This window comes from Lissotriton vulgaris, chromosome 9 (genome assembly GCF_964263255.1).
Source record: "Lissotriton vulgaris chromosome 9, aLisVul1.2, whole genome shotgun sequence".
NCBI classification, from domain to species: Eukaryota; Metazoa; Chordata; class Amphibia; order Caudata; family Salamandridae; genus Lissotriton; species Lissotriton vulgaris.
The window spans coordinates 371,936,630-371,954,266 of record NC_141697.1 but is presented as its reverse complement, the minus strand read 5'-3'; the positions used below and the strand labels follow the sequence as shown (position 1 = coordinate 371,954,266).

The following is a 17,637-nucleotide window of genomic DNA, read 5'->3' as shown; positions in this document are numbered from 1 at the left end:
GGAGATTACGATGCTGTAGGAACGTCTCAGACCGAGGGTCGGAGCAGTTTCCTACGGCATCGTAATGACCCCAAAGTCTAGTTCAAAGGCGCGCAGCAATTTTATTGTACTAAAGAAGAAAGTTTCCTAAGGGAGTTCAAATTGACAACCTTTTTTTTTTATAGCCCCGGCCCCCTGTATTTTTTTCCACCTCTTAAAAGGATCTGCTTGAAAGTTCACAGGCCATTTAAACTAACCAATTTTGTGCAGATTCATCAAATGGTGCCAAAGTTATAAGTAAAAATTGCATTTTCCATGCAGAGTCCCAACTATAAGCACTACATATAACCAGGATAATCACCAGTGAGTAATAGAACTAATACATTAATGAACCAAAGCAAACACTTTAGATTCTTTAAAAATATTTCCTTTATTTTCACTATATGTTTCACAGCATCATCTTTTTTCAATTCATAAAATGAACACAGCATAACTGGTTGTGTTGTGTAAGCACAACTTGCAACACTGTCAAAAAAAGAAAGTTGCCGGAAAACGGTGACCACCTTAAAAAATTCTTTAAGCTAATACAACATAAAAATCCTATGCAAATAAAAGAGTTGTATTATAACATACAGAATGAAACATTTGGCCAAAGATTAATAAGACTAAAAACTATTTTAAAATGCTTATACATCCCCAGGCAAAGGTTTTCTTTTTACAATCCATTGATGTGCTTCACTGTTGTACTGCTGTTATACATAATACATTCATATGTTAATTGCTCTATACCAAAACGTATATGGTGTGCTGTTAATAGCGTTACATGTTTTAATACTGCAATTTATCCTTCCAATAAACATTAAAGAACCTATCAAAAAGGCAAGAGCATTTGGACCTCATTAATAGGAAGCTTTTAAAATTAAGCACATATAGTGTGTGAACAACGAAAAGGACACAGAGTTCTCAAAAGTAATAGTTCACAGGTATCCAATTTTCTTAGAAACTCTTTAACCATTACCCATTAAAATGTAGTTAGCAAAGATAAAGCCTCAGAGAATTGTTTTTATTTTACATTAACACTTGTTTTAATCACTCATTTAAAAGGAGTCAAAGTATATCCAAATATAAAAAACTTTTTTTTTTAAACCATCTCTTTGCTGGCACCTTGAAACAGACGATTTCTTGCTGCAAATATTAACACTGAAAAGATGCTGCCTAGAATAAAAATCCAAGTACTGAGTGCTCCATTTATGCAAAAAAATTGCAAATAAAGAAAGTAAGCACTCACTACCAGAGCCAAACAGACCCAATGACTGAGATAGTGAGGGGACTTTCAGGTGGGCCCACTCTGGCAGTAACTAAGTGTCTGAATAACTCTAAGGCCGAATGACAGCGCCATGTAAGTAAACATGCACAGCAATATACTTATCATTGCTCACATTAGCTAAAGGCAGTGACTCACAAATGTGCAGTCAATTTAACAGTAACACTACAACTAAATACTGCTTTGTGAAAAAAGGAGCATGTGCAGAAGCCTAAAATACATTTCAAACTTCATGCTTAGCATACCTGGCAGCAAAAACAGTTCTCTACAAAAATTAAAACTAGCTATAGAGTATGAAGTCAAGATTGCCCTTCCTTTTTCAAGGCTTCTAGTCTCTGTAAAAGTGCATTTCCAAAGGCTTCACGGTATGCTGGGCTGAGAGAGTCCAATAAGGAATATACCGTCTCGTGGTATTGAGTTTCGGAATCATCATTTACATGGTCAAAAGCATGACCAACCACCTGCAGAAAGAAACGAGAGAGAAGGCTGTAAGGTTTTATGGATTAAGCATAAACCAAAGGCTAAGAACTTTAACAAATACAGCTTCATAGGAGAAGTGAATTCTGGAACAATGTTTATAATCATTCACTTGATACATAGGTGACTTGTCAACAATACAGATGCGTTCCACTGAAGTTACCAGACTAGACTAGATAAAAAGCAGCTCCAAATCTAGCCAAGAATTCGTGCTTTTAAATAAATTCACTCGGCACACCAGCACAATGAAACTCCTACTGACACCTCGTGTCTCAGGAAAAGAGAGGAGTAATCTTTTGATTAAAAATATATTTGTGTCTGTGTTTCTAGATATGCTTTTCCAGTTAAAGACGTCATGCCAGTGCACAACAAGCTCCAGAGACCACCACTGATGTCTGAAACAATAAAGGATTGTACAACATTTTCAACTCTGCATATTATTTAGCAGAATAACTATAGGGGAAATATCGAAGAAATACTGACTGCCTGTTTAATTTCCCACAACGTAAAGATTTGACAAAGGAGTGAAGAACTTAAGCCATTTCTATTGTATGGCTAATTATGTTTACAAAGCGCTTTTCTTGCAAGATAAAGTACAAAACCTTAACATGCATGCAAGGATACATTAAATTTACATGTGCAGTCGTAACTTTGGCAATTCAAGTAACACTCTCAAAATCTATGTACATTAAACAATCTCATAAGTGCTGCTAAAAAAGTAATTTCTCACATTAACTCACCCTTTAAAGCCTTATTGCAGTACAATATACAACATTACAGAGCATATGCTGGAGTGCCAAAGTACGTAACTTTATTATGCAGGAATAATAAAAACCTTTGCCTACACAGTACGCGCCATTAAAATGAATAAAAACACACAGTAAAACAACGTTAAATACTAACAACAACAGTAACCCCAGAACATCATCGTTTTTGATTGTGCTTTGCAAACAGGAATGGAAGGAAAAAATGTTGTGCGGATGGTTTTTCCCTGGGCACTTTTAGGATAACAGGTCAGTAAGGCAGAAGCGACCAAGTTGACGTTCTCAATGTTAATCTTTTAAGTGCAATGTGCGGGTACGGCATACAAGCGGGGTAAGGTAGCCAAAATAGCATGCCCCTTAATGAGTTCTAAAACATGCTCTATGGCACAGTGCCATGCTCAACCCACAGATTGTTCCCTTTGTGTCTATCACGCAGGTTAAAGTGCATGTTTTTTCTCTCCCTTGGTGTGCTAAAAGCAAAGGGCTAATGAAGGAAGGAAGGAAGGAAGGATGTGCAAAAGAGCAGGTTAAAGTGCATGAATGTGTCCTTGGAGTGCGGGTGCTAAACTAAAACCGGAGAACTTTGGCAGACACCACTGTTTCGTCCCGCTCCTGGCCTTAATAGGGCTTTAATGCGCTTGCCCCAAACATTGTTCCCTTAGCAAATGCTCAGGTGGTGGCTAAAGTGCTAAACTGCGATTTAAGTGCACATTTTGTACTTTCTAGTCAGTTGTACAAGTTATCTTTTGTGGGAAGATGTGGCTTGCAGTTCTTGAAATTCAATTTAAAAGTCATTAAGTATAAATTATTGACAGTAGATTCTGGTAGTCATACCTGCAATAATCTTTGAGGGGCCAGTGGCTATCAAATATTGGAGATATATATATATATATTACCTACTAGCGGTCGCCAGAAGGTAGTTATAGTTAGGATTATTTTCAATAGAAAATCTCAACATTCTATTGGGAATAACTTTGGCGCCGGTTGAGGAATCTGCCTGAAAATTTCCTCAAATTTGCCTCGCGGCGCTCCTCTCCTTCCCTGAAAGTTTGGGTGGGATTCGTCAAGCGGGGGCCGAGATAAAAGGGGGGTCCCAAAACGTGTTTTCCCCATGTTAATTTCGATAGGGCGGTCGACCTCACTTTTAGCCCGAACGGCTGAATGGATTTCCACCAAACTTGGCAAAATTGAAGGAAATGGTAGCCCGATGTGCCTTTGCTATGTCTCAAGATATGTGCTCCAGTGGATTTTGAGTAATTTAGGTTCAAAAAAATATATATATCTATGGCCGCGCCCCGGTACGCGCACCGGGCGCGCCACGCGACTTGCGCACGGAAAGCTGATTGGCTCTCGGGTGTCTGTAAACATTCGAAACAGTCCGGAGCGGCCGCCATCTTGTGTCTCGGTAGGATCGAGACACAAAAGGTGGCAAAATCAAAGGGGGAAATGACCATAAGGGGGCAGAGTAGACCCCCCCTGACCTTCTATGTTTGATGTGGGGGCCATAAAAGGGCCCCGCAGGGCAAAAAAAAAAAAAAATTTCCCCCGATTTGCGCGGGGGGAGCCCCGGTACGCGCACCGGGGAGCATACCATGGGGAAAAAGAATGAGAGAGTTTTCAAAAAATGTAGCCTTTTTTTAAATTTGGAGGTAGTTCTAAAAAGAACTGTTTTTTTTCTTCTTTTTGTTGTTTTATATTTTTTTTCTTCTTTTTGTTGTTTTATATTTTTTTAATGTTTTTTTAACATTTTGTACTTTTTTTGGCTTTTATGAACTATTTTATATATTTTTTTCATTTTAATGGGGAGAAACAAAAAACAGGGAATTGAAAACGGCTCAACTGGAGCAAAAAAAAAAAAATCAGGAAAAAATTAAGGATTTTTGGGGCATTTATGGTTGTCACCAGCACGGTTGATGAGCGTTATGCTTTGCTCACCATAGCTGATGGTCTTCCCACAAAAAATACAAGTTATCTTGTAATTTCCAAACTTTGGTTGAATGCAAGGGACCATCTCTCTTGTCTCTGGTCCCGATGGTGTGGGTTGCTTTCGTTTGGAGGTGCTGGGTGAAGATTGGGGAGGGTTGCTGGCCAGTTCTCTCACCTCTGCCGCAGTGGGATGCTTGCGCTGCATGTGCCGGATCATGGTGTTATTACCAAATGAATATTTTTTATTAGGGTTCCCCCTTGAAAGTTCCATGTCACAAATAAGGCAAGTCACCTTTGGTGCATTTACCTTTTTGAAGCGACTTGGGTAGGAAAAAAACTCCCATACAATGTGCTGCTTTGGCTTATATGGGGTATTATCTTCTTGCAGCCACCTCCTCCTCCTCCTCCTCCTCCTCTTGTTCATCTCCACCACTGTGGTGTTGTGGTGGTCCTCTTGGTGGTGGTGGTGGTGGTGGTGGTGGTGGCTGAGATGCTCCTGCTGCTGCTGCTACTGAAGCCATTTTAAAGTAGAAAAAGGTACAGAGATGTCCAAAAAGGTCTTCCGCAGTCAAAGGACAAAGTCAGAATAAGGCTGAGGAGGAACTCTCTTTTTCATATGTTGACGGAAGTCGATTTGCTTCCGTAACGGACCCCTTCGTCGACAGTCGACAGCTGCTTCAAATCACTTCTTTTGGCTCTCGCATGGGAATTACAGCAGCTGTCCCCGGATGCACTGAAACCCGGCCGCTCTGGATTTGGCGGTTTGAGCAGCCCCGAGGATTCGCGTCGGAGGACGTGGGACGTGGAGCAGTTCCTGCCATTTACCAACGGTGAGTGCGTTTCAAAGGCAATGCCGTCCGGTGACGAGGTAATTGAGCAGCCGTAGAGAAACGAGTCTTATGTGCGCTCGTTATTATTGACTATTTAATAAACAGAACCGTTATCAACATGGACAAAGATGAGATTGACAAACAGCGGGAAGAAGCTGCCTTGTCACTTTTCGATGCCACAGACACATCTTCCAATCGTAACGCAGAACAGACGCAAAGTGAACATGGCAATTCGCAAGTGAAAGATCTTAAACAATTGTTTAAAGAGCTAGTGAAATTGCGCAAAGCTGAGTGCACAAAATGGTGGGAGCACAAATCCCTCAGCAAATACGAATAAGTGGGTCGGGTACCACAAGGATTGAGGATTTTACTGGCCCCCAGTTTTGACAACCCGGACCCAGCCATGTTACAGGAATGGGGGGAAAGTAACTTGGCTGCATCCATGAATTTAGTTTGTATCTTAATAAAATATGCCGTCAGTGACCGGGCAAAATTGTTGGAACGGATCAAAGCACTAGAATTGGAAATTGAGGCTTGCCAGAACGCCGCGGAAACTAAAAAACTCACGGATAACATGAACGAGCAACTGCACAAGCACGAAGAAAAAATAAAAGCTCGTAAAGCATCAAAGTTTACCCGTGATGCAGACGATTATCGTCTCGGCAGGATCTTCACATTTTCTAGAAAATATAACACAGCTAAAAGACAGGCATACACGAAAAAGAAAAATGCCTCTGCATCCAAATCCAATAACGACATGGCAACTACTAGCTCTGGCTTGACAGCATTTGGCACCACTGATGCAAATGGAATGGCACAACAAACTGATTCATCGGTCACAAGCGCATCGAGTATGGAATCTTTATCATCTGGCTCCACTAGCAATGATTTAAACTCAATTGGACTGGAAACACTAAATCTCCAGCAGGAACTGGACTTTGTAGTGGAGGAGAGGCTCCAAACCTTGAGATTGTGGCAACACAATCCACAAACAAACAAACAAAGGAGGAACAAACGTAGGAAGGAACGACGGCGCAGAAGGAAGCAACGCCGGGGAACAGCAACAGCAAAAGAAAAAGAAAAAAACATGGGGGAAACGACGATAAGTGATAATACAATCATTAATCTCTCCGATGTTGTTCTGAATAAAGCTGAGGAACAATTGCTTGCATTGGGATTGAACTATTCACCAGTACAACATTTTAATTACACCATGACCAGGGTTGACCTCTTCTGCTTTATTAGGAAACTGAAATTGAAAAAACATTTTGCCTTGCAATCAGCCAAAGACCTTGAGGCTCAGAATGACGATATGAGAGTAAATGAATCTGATGAACCATTGTCCTTATTGGCATCTGATACACATGTCTTCCTTGATGTCAATGATTTACTCAATTCCAACAACAATGCAGAACTAGATCCTATAGATTCAACTCAAAATCGCTTAAGGCAAGTTCCCATTCCTCCAAAAGGAGCTGGTTTGAGTCCTTTTCACAGCAAATCAAAATTCGTACCTTTAATGCCCAAAGACGCGATTGACATTTTTCACGATTGTGTCACAAATGACATCAAGAAATTGTATACCCATATCAACAACAAACGTCGCAAAAAGGAGACATATACAAAAATTGCCTATGACAAACTGATGAAGAAACTGGACAATAATCCTGATATAGTGATCAAGAAATCAGATAAGGGGGGCAATCTGGTGATCTGGCCTAAAAAAAGACTACATTGTGGAAGCCAATCGCCAACTTGAAGACCCCATCTGCTATGCTAAGAGTACACAAAAAGAATATGAAAAAGCAACATCTCAGCTACATAAGTCTCTTAGCCAATGGAAGAGGGAAGGCTTAATATCAACTGAAGAATATAAATACATGTATGTTAATTTTCCCATCTTGCCTTCTCTCTACCTCATTCCGAAGGTACACAAGGCCGTGCAACCAATACCGGGCAGGCCGATTGTATCTGCTATTGGCAGTGCAGGGGAAAAAGTTGGGGAATATGTAGACTTTTTCCTCCAGGACTTTGTCAAACAACTCCCTAGTTTCACTCGTGACACCAGTGATTTTTTAACTAAAATAGCTACAATTGTATGGGAGAATGACATGTGGCTTATTTCGCTCGACGTCGAATCGCTGTACACCAGCATAGATCACGTAAAAGGCTTATTTGCTGTATAGTACTACCTCTCAAGTAGACCCATCCAATATTATGAGCACAATAAGGTAATTGTAGGTCTTATAGAATGGTGCCTTTATAACAACTTTTCCTTTGGTAAGGAAATTTATAAGCAACTGAGAGGCGTGGCGATGGGGGCCTGCTTCTCTCCCAGCTATGCGTGCTTGCACGTTGGCTGGTGGGAGGAGCAGGTCCTCAAAGTTCGCCATAAGGCATGGATGGAGGGTCACGTTAGGTGCTATTTGAGGTACATCGATGATGTCTTCATCATCTGGAAGGGTAGTAAAGAGGAAGCATTGTCGTTTATTGGTGATATTAATGACAATTCGCTAAACCTCAACTTCACGGCTCACATACACAAAAATCGCATCCAATTTTTGGATGTTGAGGTATATGTCTCCAATGGAACCTTAAACACCACCCTCCATAGGAAACAGACTGCAGGTAATGCTACATTGCATGCAACCAGTATGCATCCCAGGCACACAATTTCTGGAATCCCCTATGGGGAAATTCTCAGGTTAAAGAGTATCTGCAGTTCCCCCTCTGATTTCAATACCTGCTTGGAAGAACTTTTAAGCAGATTAAGAGCTAGAGGATATTCCGAGCGAATATTGAACGCAGCATTAACAAAGTCCCTTTCAAGATCTAGGGAGAGCCTCTTTTCTGTTTCCACTCCTACAATCGAACCTTCTTTGGATGTGGAACCTCAACCTGAGTGCCCATGTCTAATTACAACTTTCAGTAGGGAAGAGAGGAAAATCAGGTCAATTCTCAATAAAAACTGGCCCATTATAATGAGTGACCATATTTTAAATACCAGGTTACCCTCTTCCCCTACTATAACTTTTAGACGGGCTAAAACTACGGGCAACTATTTGGACAAAGCAGCCCCTGAACTAAAAACTAAAGTCCCATGGTTACGCCCTTCCAGAGGATTCTTCAAATGCTCCAGTTGTAGGGCCTGTAAGTTTGGAGTCACTACCACACACTACCATACCCCGTTTAGTACAGTTACCAAGACCATCAATGGCAACTATAACTGCAAGACAGACCATGCTGTGTATGTTCTGGCGTGCACCTGTGGGCTTAGATATGTTGGCAGCACTAAGCTCCAGGTGCACGCCCGAATACTACAGCATTTGCGGGCTATTCTTCACAGTGACCCTACTTACCCGGTCGCCCGGCATTTCAAGCGGGTACACAACAAAGATCTAAACTGCCGTAGCTACTTTGTGATTGGGGCAGTACCCAGTTTGAGAAGAGGAGGAGACCGTGAGGCAGAGCTAAGAAAAATGGAGTCTAGGTTCATATTGGAACTCGACAGTCGTTGGCCCAACGGGCTCAACAATATTGAGGAAATGCATCACTTTTTGTAAATTACCATATAAACTCTGATTATCCCATTCTGCTTTCCTTTTTTCAAATTATACACGTACTTCTAGTTAGGTTTCCTATTAGAAGTACCCTGTGCTTTTTATATCTCCTGTCCCATGATCTGCTTTTACAACTGGTGAAGTTTAGATCGATATTCACTCATGGTGACATACTTCATGCACTTTATTTTGTTAATATGATGATCAAGCAATTTTAATATATTTACACAATCCGATTCCTTGACCAAGTGAAAGAGTTCTATGATAATTACTTCAAAGGTATATTTTAGATTGTACAGGTTTCTCAATATAAAGGAATAATTTGTAGATTTGTAAATATATTGAATTGGGGTTTAATATGCAAAGTGAGTGTATATATGGAGATGCACAGGTGGTCAAAGTTGTACATAAAAATAGGGGGTTGGGGTGTGGGTGTGTATATAGTGACAAGTTGGGATATATACAATTTGGGGGATCATTTTGGTCTCTCACCTTTTGTCTTGTTGTCAGCATGTGCTTTTCATTTAAATTAGGTTTATTTAAAAGTTACAATTGGTTAGATGTGTAGGGTGGGGGGGGCGTGGCTTGGCGGGCGAAGATGGCGGTCGCAGCCTTGTAGAGCTCCCGCCGGCCCGGACTGAATCCGATCATTTATCCTGACCCCCGAGCCCACTGTTGGTGCCCAGTGCCTGTACTCGATCCGGTGAAGTCTCCAGTCTGCATTGGTGTATAGATCCTGTGATTCCTCCCTTCCTGTGATCGAGGGGAGTCGGCGGCAGAGTGCGGCCTGGTGGCCGGCCGGGGTCCTCGAGTTTCGCGACGCCTGGTGGCAGCTGTGACCTGGCGGGTGCGGGTGGCATCCGCCACGCCGTCCTGGGCTTGTCTCTCCGCCAGCGATCGCCTGGAGTTTGAGGCGGAACCAGCGACTCCTACCCATCGGTTCTTCCCCTGCACGACCGGCGAGTGGTGGCGGCGTGGCCGGGCCCTGCGACAGTCTGGTGGCGGGGGCGACCGGGGCTGGACTGGTGGTCGGCTGGCCCCCCTGATCCGCCTCCCCTGGCTAGGCCCACTGGATACGGCGACCCATGGACCGCGGACCCGCTGATTCCTCCTGACATATCCTGGACGGCTGCCCGTGGGGACGAGTGTGGGTGCGGCCTGTCCTGCTGGGGTGACGCCGGGGCCTCGATTTTCGCGACATCCGATCGCAGCGTCCCTCCCCGGGGCCTCATCTGGGCAGCCCCGTTCCAGTTTTTGCGACAGTGCCCGAGAGTGGTGTGGGCCCTGCCCGGCGCTTGCCATGACCAGGGACAGAGGAGGTGGCCCGCCCAAGCATGGACCCATAGATAAATTCACAGGGCCGAGTGGTGGCGCTGGGGCGACCGGTGGCAGCGGCGGCCCCGGGCCTGACAACGCAGCTATCCTAGCGGCCATAACCCAGTCTCGGGACATGCTCGATGCCAAGATAGGCGCGGTCGGGGCGGATGTCACGCTCCTACGCCAGGACCTTCGCAATGCAGTGGAGCGGATTGCTGGGGTCGAAACCCGTGTCACGGAGACTGAGGCGGACATTAGTGGCCTAAAGAAGCGCCTTGCGGAGGTGGAAAGCGTCCAGAAGACACTGGCGGCCCGAGTGGAGGATGCAGAAGGGCGCGCGCGGCGCAACAACCTCCGCTTCATTGGTTTTCCGGAGCGGTGCGAGAAGGACAGCATGGAGAGGTTCCTGACCGGGTGGCTGGAGAGCTGGCTCCCTGAAGGGGCGTTATCTAGGTGTTTCGTGATCGAGAGGGCCCACAGGGCCCTGACCCAGCGGCCGCCGGAGGGTGAGCGCCCGCGGCCGGTTATAGCCCGCCTGCTGAACTATCATGACCGGGATGTTATCCTGCGGGAGGCGAGGAACAAGGGCTCCCTCGCCTTTGAGAATCATACCATTATGATTTTCCCGGACTACACAAAAATGGTGCAACAACAGCGGCACTCCTTCATGGACGCTAAGGCCAAGCTCCGGGGCCTCAAGCTCCAGTATTCGCTCCTGTATCCAGCTCGCTTGCGGGTCGTATACCAGTCTCGTACCCACTTCTTTGACTCGCCAGAGGAGGTGTTTCGCTGGACAGATGAGGCAGTGCGACTACGTCCCCACGCCCAACCGGGACTGGACCCGGGCAGGTCTCCAGGTTCGTCACCGGAGCGGACACGCCAGCCCAAGAAGGGCCGACATCGGAGGTCTCGCTCCAAGAAAAGATCGGCTTCCGCCTGTGCGTCGCAATCGGGTGGCACCAGGGACTCTGAACACTCCGATGCGGGCAGCTGAACACTGTTGGGCCTCCATGCATGCTGTCGGCGGCATATGGACTTGCTCTGCCTTGGCTGGTGAGACTGTTTTACTTTGTCCTTGATGTACCAGCCGGCTCCCATGTGGAGACTTCAGCTATAGACATGGGACACTGTGTGGCTCGGAGGGTACCTTATACGGGCCTCAGACCCTCACGGATGTGAGTGTTGTTGGGGGGGTGGTGTGTGTGCGTCTTGATGGGGTTTTGGGGATCCATTGGTATGGCGGGCCCTGAGTCCTCTGTTTTGGGCTCGGGTCTCTCCATGCCGCGACAGGTACTTCACTGTTTTCTGAGGTATTGGGGTGGGGGGAGCGGGGTATGGGGGGGTGTTTTGGTGTTGCACTTGTTGTCGGGGGGGCTCTGGGCTGGAACGGGGGAGTTGTGTTTGCGGGCTGGGGGGGTGGGTCCACACGTGTCGGGGGCTGTGCTTTTTGTCGTTTTGCGGGTAGCACCTGGGTGGGAGGGTGGGCCAGATCTTGAACTGTGTGTCGATAATGGCTAGTGCTGCGAGTGTGACTCCTTCGAAGACCCTGCGGGTGGTAACGTGGAATGTGCGGGTGTCCTGGATAAGATTAAGCGGGGGGCTGTGCTGCGGTGGGGGAAAAGGGAGATGGTGGATGTTCTTTTGCTTCAGGAAACGCACATGCTGGGATCCAAAGCCCTTAGCCTCCAGAGGTTCGGCTACCACCAGGTCTATCATGCTGGCTTTACGAGGGGCTCGAGGGGGGTGGCCATACTGATTCATCGTAGGGTGGCCTATGTCCACGAGAAGCAATGGATTGACCCCCAGGGCAGATTTGTTTTTGTTAAAGGCCTACTGGGTTCCGAGCCGGTGGTTTTTGGTAGTGTCTATGCCCCTCCCCCCCTGCAATGGGCACTGTCTGAACGGCTGTTTGCGTTGTGGGACGAAATCCCCGAGGTCCTGACTGTGGTGGGGGGTGATTGGAATGAAGTCATGGATGTGGGCTTGGACCGCCAGCGGCGAGCGTGTGTGGTACCAAACCCCCCCCCCCGCGGCTGCCCCCACCCGGTTGAGTGCAACGGCGCGCAGTATGGGCTGGGTCGATGTGTGGCGGCATTTTCATCCCGCAGTACAGGCCTTCACGTATGTATCGGCGGTGCATGGGTCATTCTCGAGGCTTGATTACTTGTTTGTACCCGGGGCCTGCCTGAGCCGTGTTAGGGACGCCTCGATACTCCCCAGGGGCCTTTCGGATCATTCCCCTGTCCTGGCCACTCTGACCCTCCCCGTTAAACGGCAACCTTTTCGCTGGCGTATGTCCGCCTGGCAGTTGCAGCGGCCGGACTATGTGGCGCACCTACGGGAGGCGATCGACCACTTTTGGCGCGAGAACTTGGTGGGGGGAGCCGACGCTGTCGTAGTGTGGGAGGCGCTGAAGCCCACGATCCGGGGCATTGACATAACTTGGTGTGCGGCCGCTCGGCGGAAGCACCGGGAGGCCATTGTGGCTGCCGCGGCCCACGTGGAGGAGTTGGAGCAGCGTGGTCGACTTGGAGGTGAGGAGGGCGTGGTGCGCCAGCTCCTGCAGGCCCAGCAGACTTACTCCTCGGTCCTACATGAGGAGGCCCGGCAGGCGTGGCTCGCCACGCGCAGTAGGGTATATCAGTGGGGCGATAAGTCCTGCACCATGTTGCATAGACTTTGCCAGGCGACCTTCCAGCCCCTGGAGCTACCCGGTCTCACGGCGGGGGATGGCTCAGTCATGACCGACCCGGACCAATTGGCGGCCAGCTTTGCCCGCTACTACGAGGCACAATATGCCCCTCGTGATCCGCTGAGGGAGAGCGGGATTGCCCCGTACTTGGATGCTTTACTCCCGCAGGCAGTCCCGGAGGAGACTAGAACGGCCCTAGAGGTCCCACTTACGTCCGAGGAGCTAGGGGAGGCCCTTGGCCAACTGAACACTGGGAAGGCGCCCGGCCCTAGTGGCTACCCTGCCGAATTTTATAAAAAATTCCACGTCCAACTGGGACCCCCACTTTCGCAATGCGCTAGAGGCAGCGCGGTCTAGGGGCGAGCTGCCACCTGACTGGCGCCATGCTGAGATTGTGGTCTTTTTGAAGCCTGGTAGGGCGCCTGACCGTCATGATTCATACAGGCCTATCTCCCTCCTCAACATCGAGGCCAAGATCTTGGCGAAAGCCCTGGCGAACCGCCTTCTGCCCCTTATAGCCGACCTGGTCCACCCCGACCAGGCCGGGTTCATGCCGCACAGAGCCACCCGACACAATATCCGGCGGGCGCAGGCAGCGATCGACGCCATGAGTGCTAGGGATGAACAGGCCGCACTTCTCCTTGCGGACATGGACCGGGCCTTTGATTCGGTGAGCTGGGCGTATCTCTTCACCTTATTGGCCCGCCTAAACCTCGGGCCGGTCTTTCTGTCCTATATCCGCCTCCTGTATACCAATGTCACAGCGTCGGTCCGGGTGGCAGGCGCGGTCTCAGGACGCTTCCCAATCGGCCGCGGTACGCGCCAGGGTTGCCCGTTGTCCCCATACCTATTTGCCCTGGCCATGGAGCCCCTCGCGGCGCGGGTGCGGCTAGATGCCCAGCTGCGTGGCTTTGTCTGGAACGATACTCTTACAGATAGAATTGCACTCTACGCGGACGATGTCCTCCTGTTCCTTACGGATCTGCGGCGCTCTGGCCCTCGAATCCTGGAGATCATGCGGGGGTTTGGCGAAGTCTCCGGGCTTACCCTTAACCTATCTAAGTCGACCCTGTGGGTTCTGCATGGCGGAGCGGTGACCGACGATTGGGCTGCTGATCTACGAGTGGCGACGGACGGCCTGAAATACTTGGGTGTTTTCCTCTCGACTTCGCGGGCCGTGGCCTGGACGCGTAGTGTCCTACCGGTATGGGAACGGGTCCAGACGGATGTTAAAACGTGGTCCAGGATGCCGCTTACGATCTTTGGGAGGTCGGCCATCTTTAAGATGGTGGTGCTGCCGAGACTGCTGTACCAACTCCAACATTTCCCGCACCCTATCGGCATGGAGTGGTTTCGCTAGATGTGTAGGGTGGTGTAAATGTGTGTATATATATGAAATATGGTCTTATTTATACATATTGTCACTTTTAGCTTCTTGAATAATAATTTCTTCTTCCTACCTGGAACTCTTTGAAAGAACTCACAGTAGAATAGGATTGTTTCAATGAAATTACTCATACAAACTTTTATGCTGTGTGTATAATTGCATATTACTGTTCTAATGGTAGTTTAGTATGTTCCCGCAACTTTTGCACTTCATTACATCTTTATCACTTATGCACTTTTTTATCTATGCACTTTAAAATGTTCGCTGCTATATATAACAATTTGCATATTTGCACAGAATTGGTATACATGTCATTTATATTTGACAATGGAGAAATGTGTCATAATGCATTTATAAAAGAATTTTTTTAAAGAAATGAACTAATTCCTGGATTTAACCAGTCATAATTCCTGTATACTAGCAAGCAAATGTAACAATGTATCAGCGTTAGTGTTTTTTCACTGTTTATTAGATGTCACGTGATTATGGTGGACGCCACCAGGGGGCGGCGTCAACATCACTGCATACACTTAAAAAAATAGCATAATGATTCAAAACATGTTGCAGCGTGACCAAGGGCTTTCCGCCCGAAACGCGTCGCTGGTTCTGTTCTTGTTTTAATAAAATTCCATCTTGCTGACTTCGTTGGTCCGGTCCTCGTTCTTTGCTGGCGTGGAGGCGGTGTCTGCGAGCGCAGAGCAAGCTGAGGAGGAATATATATATATATATATATATATATATTTTTTTTTTTTCAAGAAAAACACCTCCACTTTGCTGGGGGCCCCCGGTCCTGCAGGGCGAGCTCAATGACAGGAATGGAGATCCTGGAACCATGCGATTTAGCCACTTGAACAAACAAGCATTAGAAATGCAATAGGTCTCGCAGCATTAGAGTTAGTGCTTTTAGAATTGTTTATGGGTTTTTTTGTAAATCTTTAGCATGAGGTTGAGGGTGAGTGAGGGTGAGTGAGGGTGAGGGGTTGAGGGTGAGTGAGGGTGAGGCTGAGGGGTTGAGGGTGAGTGAGGGTGAGTGAGGGTGAGTGAGGGGTTGAGGGTGAGTGAGGGTGAGTGAGGGGTTGAGGGTGAGTGAGGGTGAGTGAGGGGTTGAGGGTGAGTGAGGGTGAGTGAGGGGTTGAGGGTGAGTGAGGGTGAGGGGTTGAGGGTGGGTGAGGGTGAGGGGTTGAGGGTGGGTGAGGGTGAGTGAGGGTGAGTGAGGGTGAGTGAGGGTGAGTGAGGGTGAGTGAGGGTGAGTGAGGGGTTGAGGGTGAGGGTGAGTGAGGGGTTGAGGGTGAGGGTGAGTGAGGGTGAGTGAGGGTGAGTGAGGGTGAGTGAGGGTGAGTGAGGGGTTGAGGGTGAGTGAGGTTGAGTGAGGGGTTGAGGGTGAGTGAGGGTGAGTGAGGGGTTGAGGGTGAGTGAGGGTGAGGGTGAGTGAGGGTGAGTGAGGGGTTGAGGGTGAGTGAGGGGTTGAGGGTGAGGGTGAGTGAGGGTGAGTGAGGGTGAGTGAGGGTGGGTGAGTGTGAGTGAGGGTGAGTGGGGGTGAGTGTGGGTGAGTGTGGGTGAGGGATTGAGGGTGAGGGGTTGAGGGTGAGGGGTTGAGGGTGAGTGAGGGTGAGGGGTTGAGGGTGAGTGAGGGTGAGTGAGGGTGAGGGGTTGAGGGTGAGGGGGGGTGAGTGAGGGTGAGGGGTTGAGGGTGAAGGTGAGTGAGGGTGGGTGAGTGTGAGTGTTACAAAGAGACCCTACCAGTATACAACTTGATGAATTTTGGTGTACAATTTAAAATATACTGCTGCCAGAGAATCCTGTGCATTTCTTTAAGAGACCCCATTAATAGTTTCACTCAGATCAAAGAGAGATGGGAGCGATGGCTGAGGGAGGAGGGGGAGGGCGAGGGGAAAACGAGAAGAGGGGGGGTGAGCCGCGGGGGAGGGGAGGGGAGGGGAAGGCACACGTCAGAGGACATGGTGGGGAAGCAAAGCAAATGAGAGGAGCAAGTGAGAGAGTGGGGTGACAAGGGAAGAGTGAGGCGAGTGATGGAATGGGGTTACGAGTAGAAAGACATTGGCGAGGAGAGGCAGGAGAGAAAGAAAACAAGACGGACGTTCTAGCTTACAAGTGTATACCAATGTTATGTAAGTCTTTCCTAGGGCATGTACAACAAAACTATCCAAGTTACATGTGCCCATAAATCAAAATTACTGCCCGTGTCAACTGCACAAAGTTCTTGTTTCTCCTAGCTACTGCCACTCTCAAAACTGTGACCTTCCGGTTTGTGCTCATTTGAGAACCTGAGTGCCACACCAACAGCTTATTCCATACTCACGAGTCAGATATAGGGGCATCAACAAGCATCATGGACAACACATGTACAAAGATTCCACTGCTAATGTCCGTATTGCTAGTGGAAGCTGGGTAGCATCAGCGCAGGGAAAGCATGAGGTACAGCTAACCAACACGCAGGGCGAACTACAACTCCCAGCTCGTCCCACTTCCTGCAGCTATTTGTAGCTCATCAGAAACTAACAGATGTATTCTATTAGTGAGCTCACAGTGCAGACATCAGATACCTACTCAACAAGAGATTTGTTACAAAGAGACCCTACCAGTATACAACTTGATGAATTTTGGTGTACAATTTAAAATATACTGCTGCCAGAGAATCCTGTGCATTTCTTTAAGAGACCCCATTAATAGTTTCACTCAGATCAAAGAGAGATGGGAGCGATGGCTGAGGGAGGAGGGGGAGGGCGAGGGGAAAACGAGAAGAGGTGGGGTGAGCCGCGGGGGAGGGGAGGGGAGGGGAAGGCACACGTCAGAGGACATGGTGGGGAAGCAAAGCAAATGAGAGGAGCAAGGGAGAGAGTGGGGTGACAAGGGAAGAGTGAGGCGAGTGATGGAATGGGGTTACAAGTAGAAAGACATTGGCGAGGAGACGCAGGAGAGAAAGAAAACAAGACGGACGGACGGAAGAGAGGGGAGGGGGGAGGAGAAATGCGACACGGAGGGAAGGGGAGGGGGCGGAGCGGGTTAAAATATACAAACCAAAAACAAGCCTTTCACCGTAACACGGCGGGCAGGGGAGGGGGCGGGCAGGGGAGGGGGTGGAGAGGGGAGAGGTGCGACACGGCAGGATGTGACCGTTGCGGCGGTGTTACGCGGAAGGAAGTTAGACGGCGTTAGACGGAAGGAAGAGAGGGGAGGGGGAGGAGAAATGCGACACGGGGGGAGGGGGCGGAGCGGGTAAACAAAGACGGACGTGCACGCGCACGCGCTTTTAAGGTCAATGCGCATGCGCATAAGCTCAATGCGCATGCGCATTGACCTTAAAAGTCGCGGGCACTGCAAGGAATCGCCACGATTCCTTGCAGTGTGGATAAAGAGTGG

General features: G+C 48.1%; 1 protein-coding gene across 1 annotated transcript in view; it reads right to left on the bottom strand.

The window, feature by feature from the left end:
* Positions 1-390: 390 nt before the first annotated feature.
* The window catches only part of GSKIP (GSK3B interacting protein), a 65,193-nt gene continuing 47,946 nt past the window's right edge, over positions 391-17,637 (bottom strand). The window contains exon 3 of the mRNA XM_086937745.1: positions 391-1,764. Coding sequence (XP_086793871.1) covers positions 1,603-1,764 — 162 coding nt within the window. The 3' untranslated portion in view covers positions 391-1,602. The remainder of the gene's footprint in view (positions 1,765-17,637) is intronic.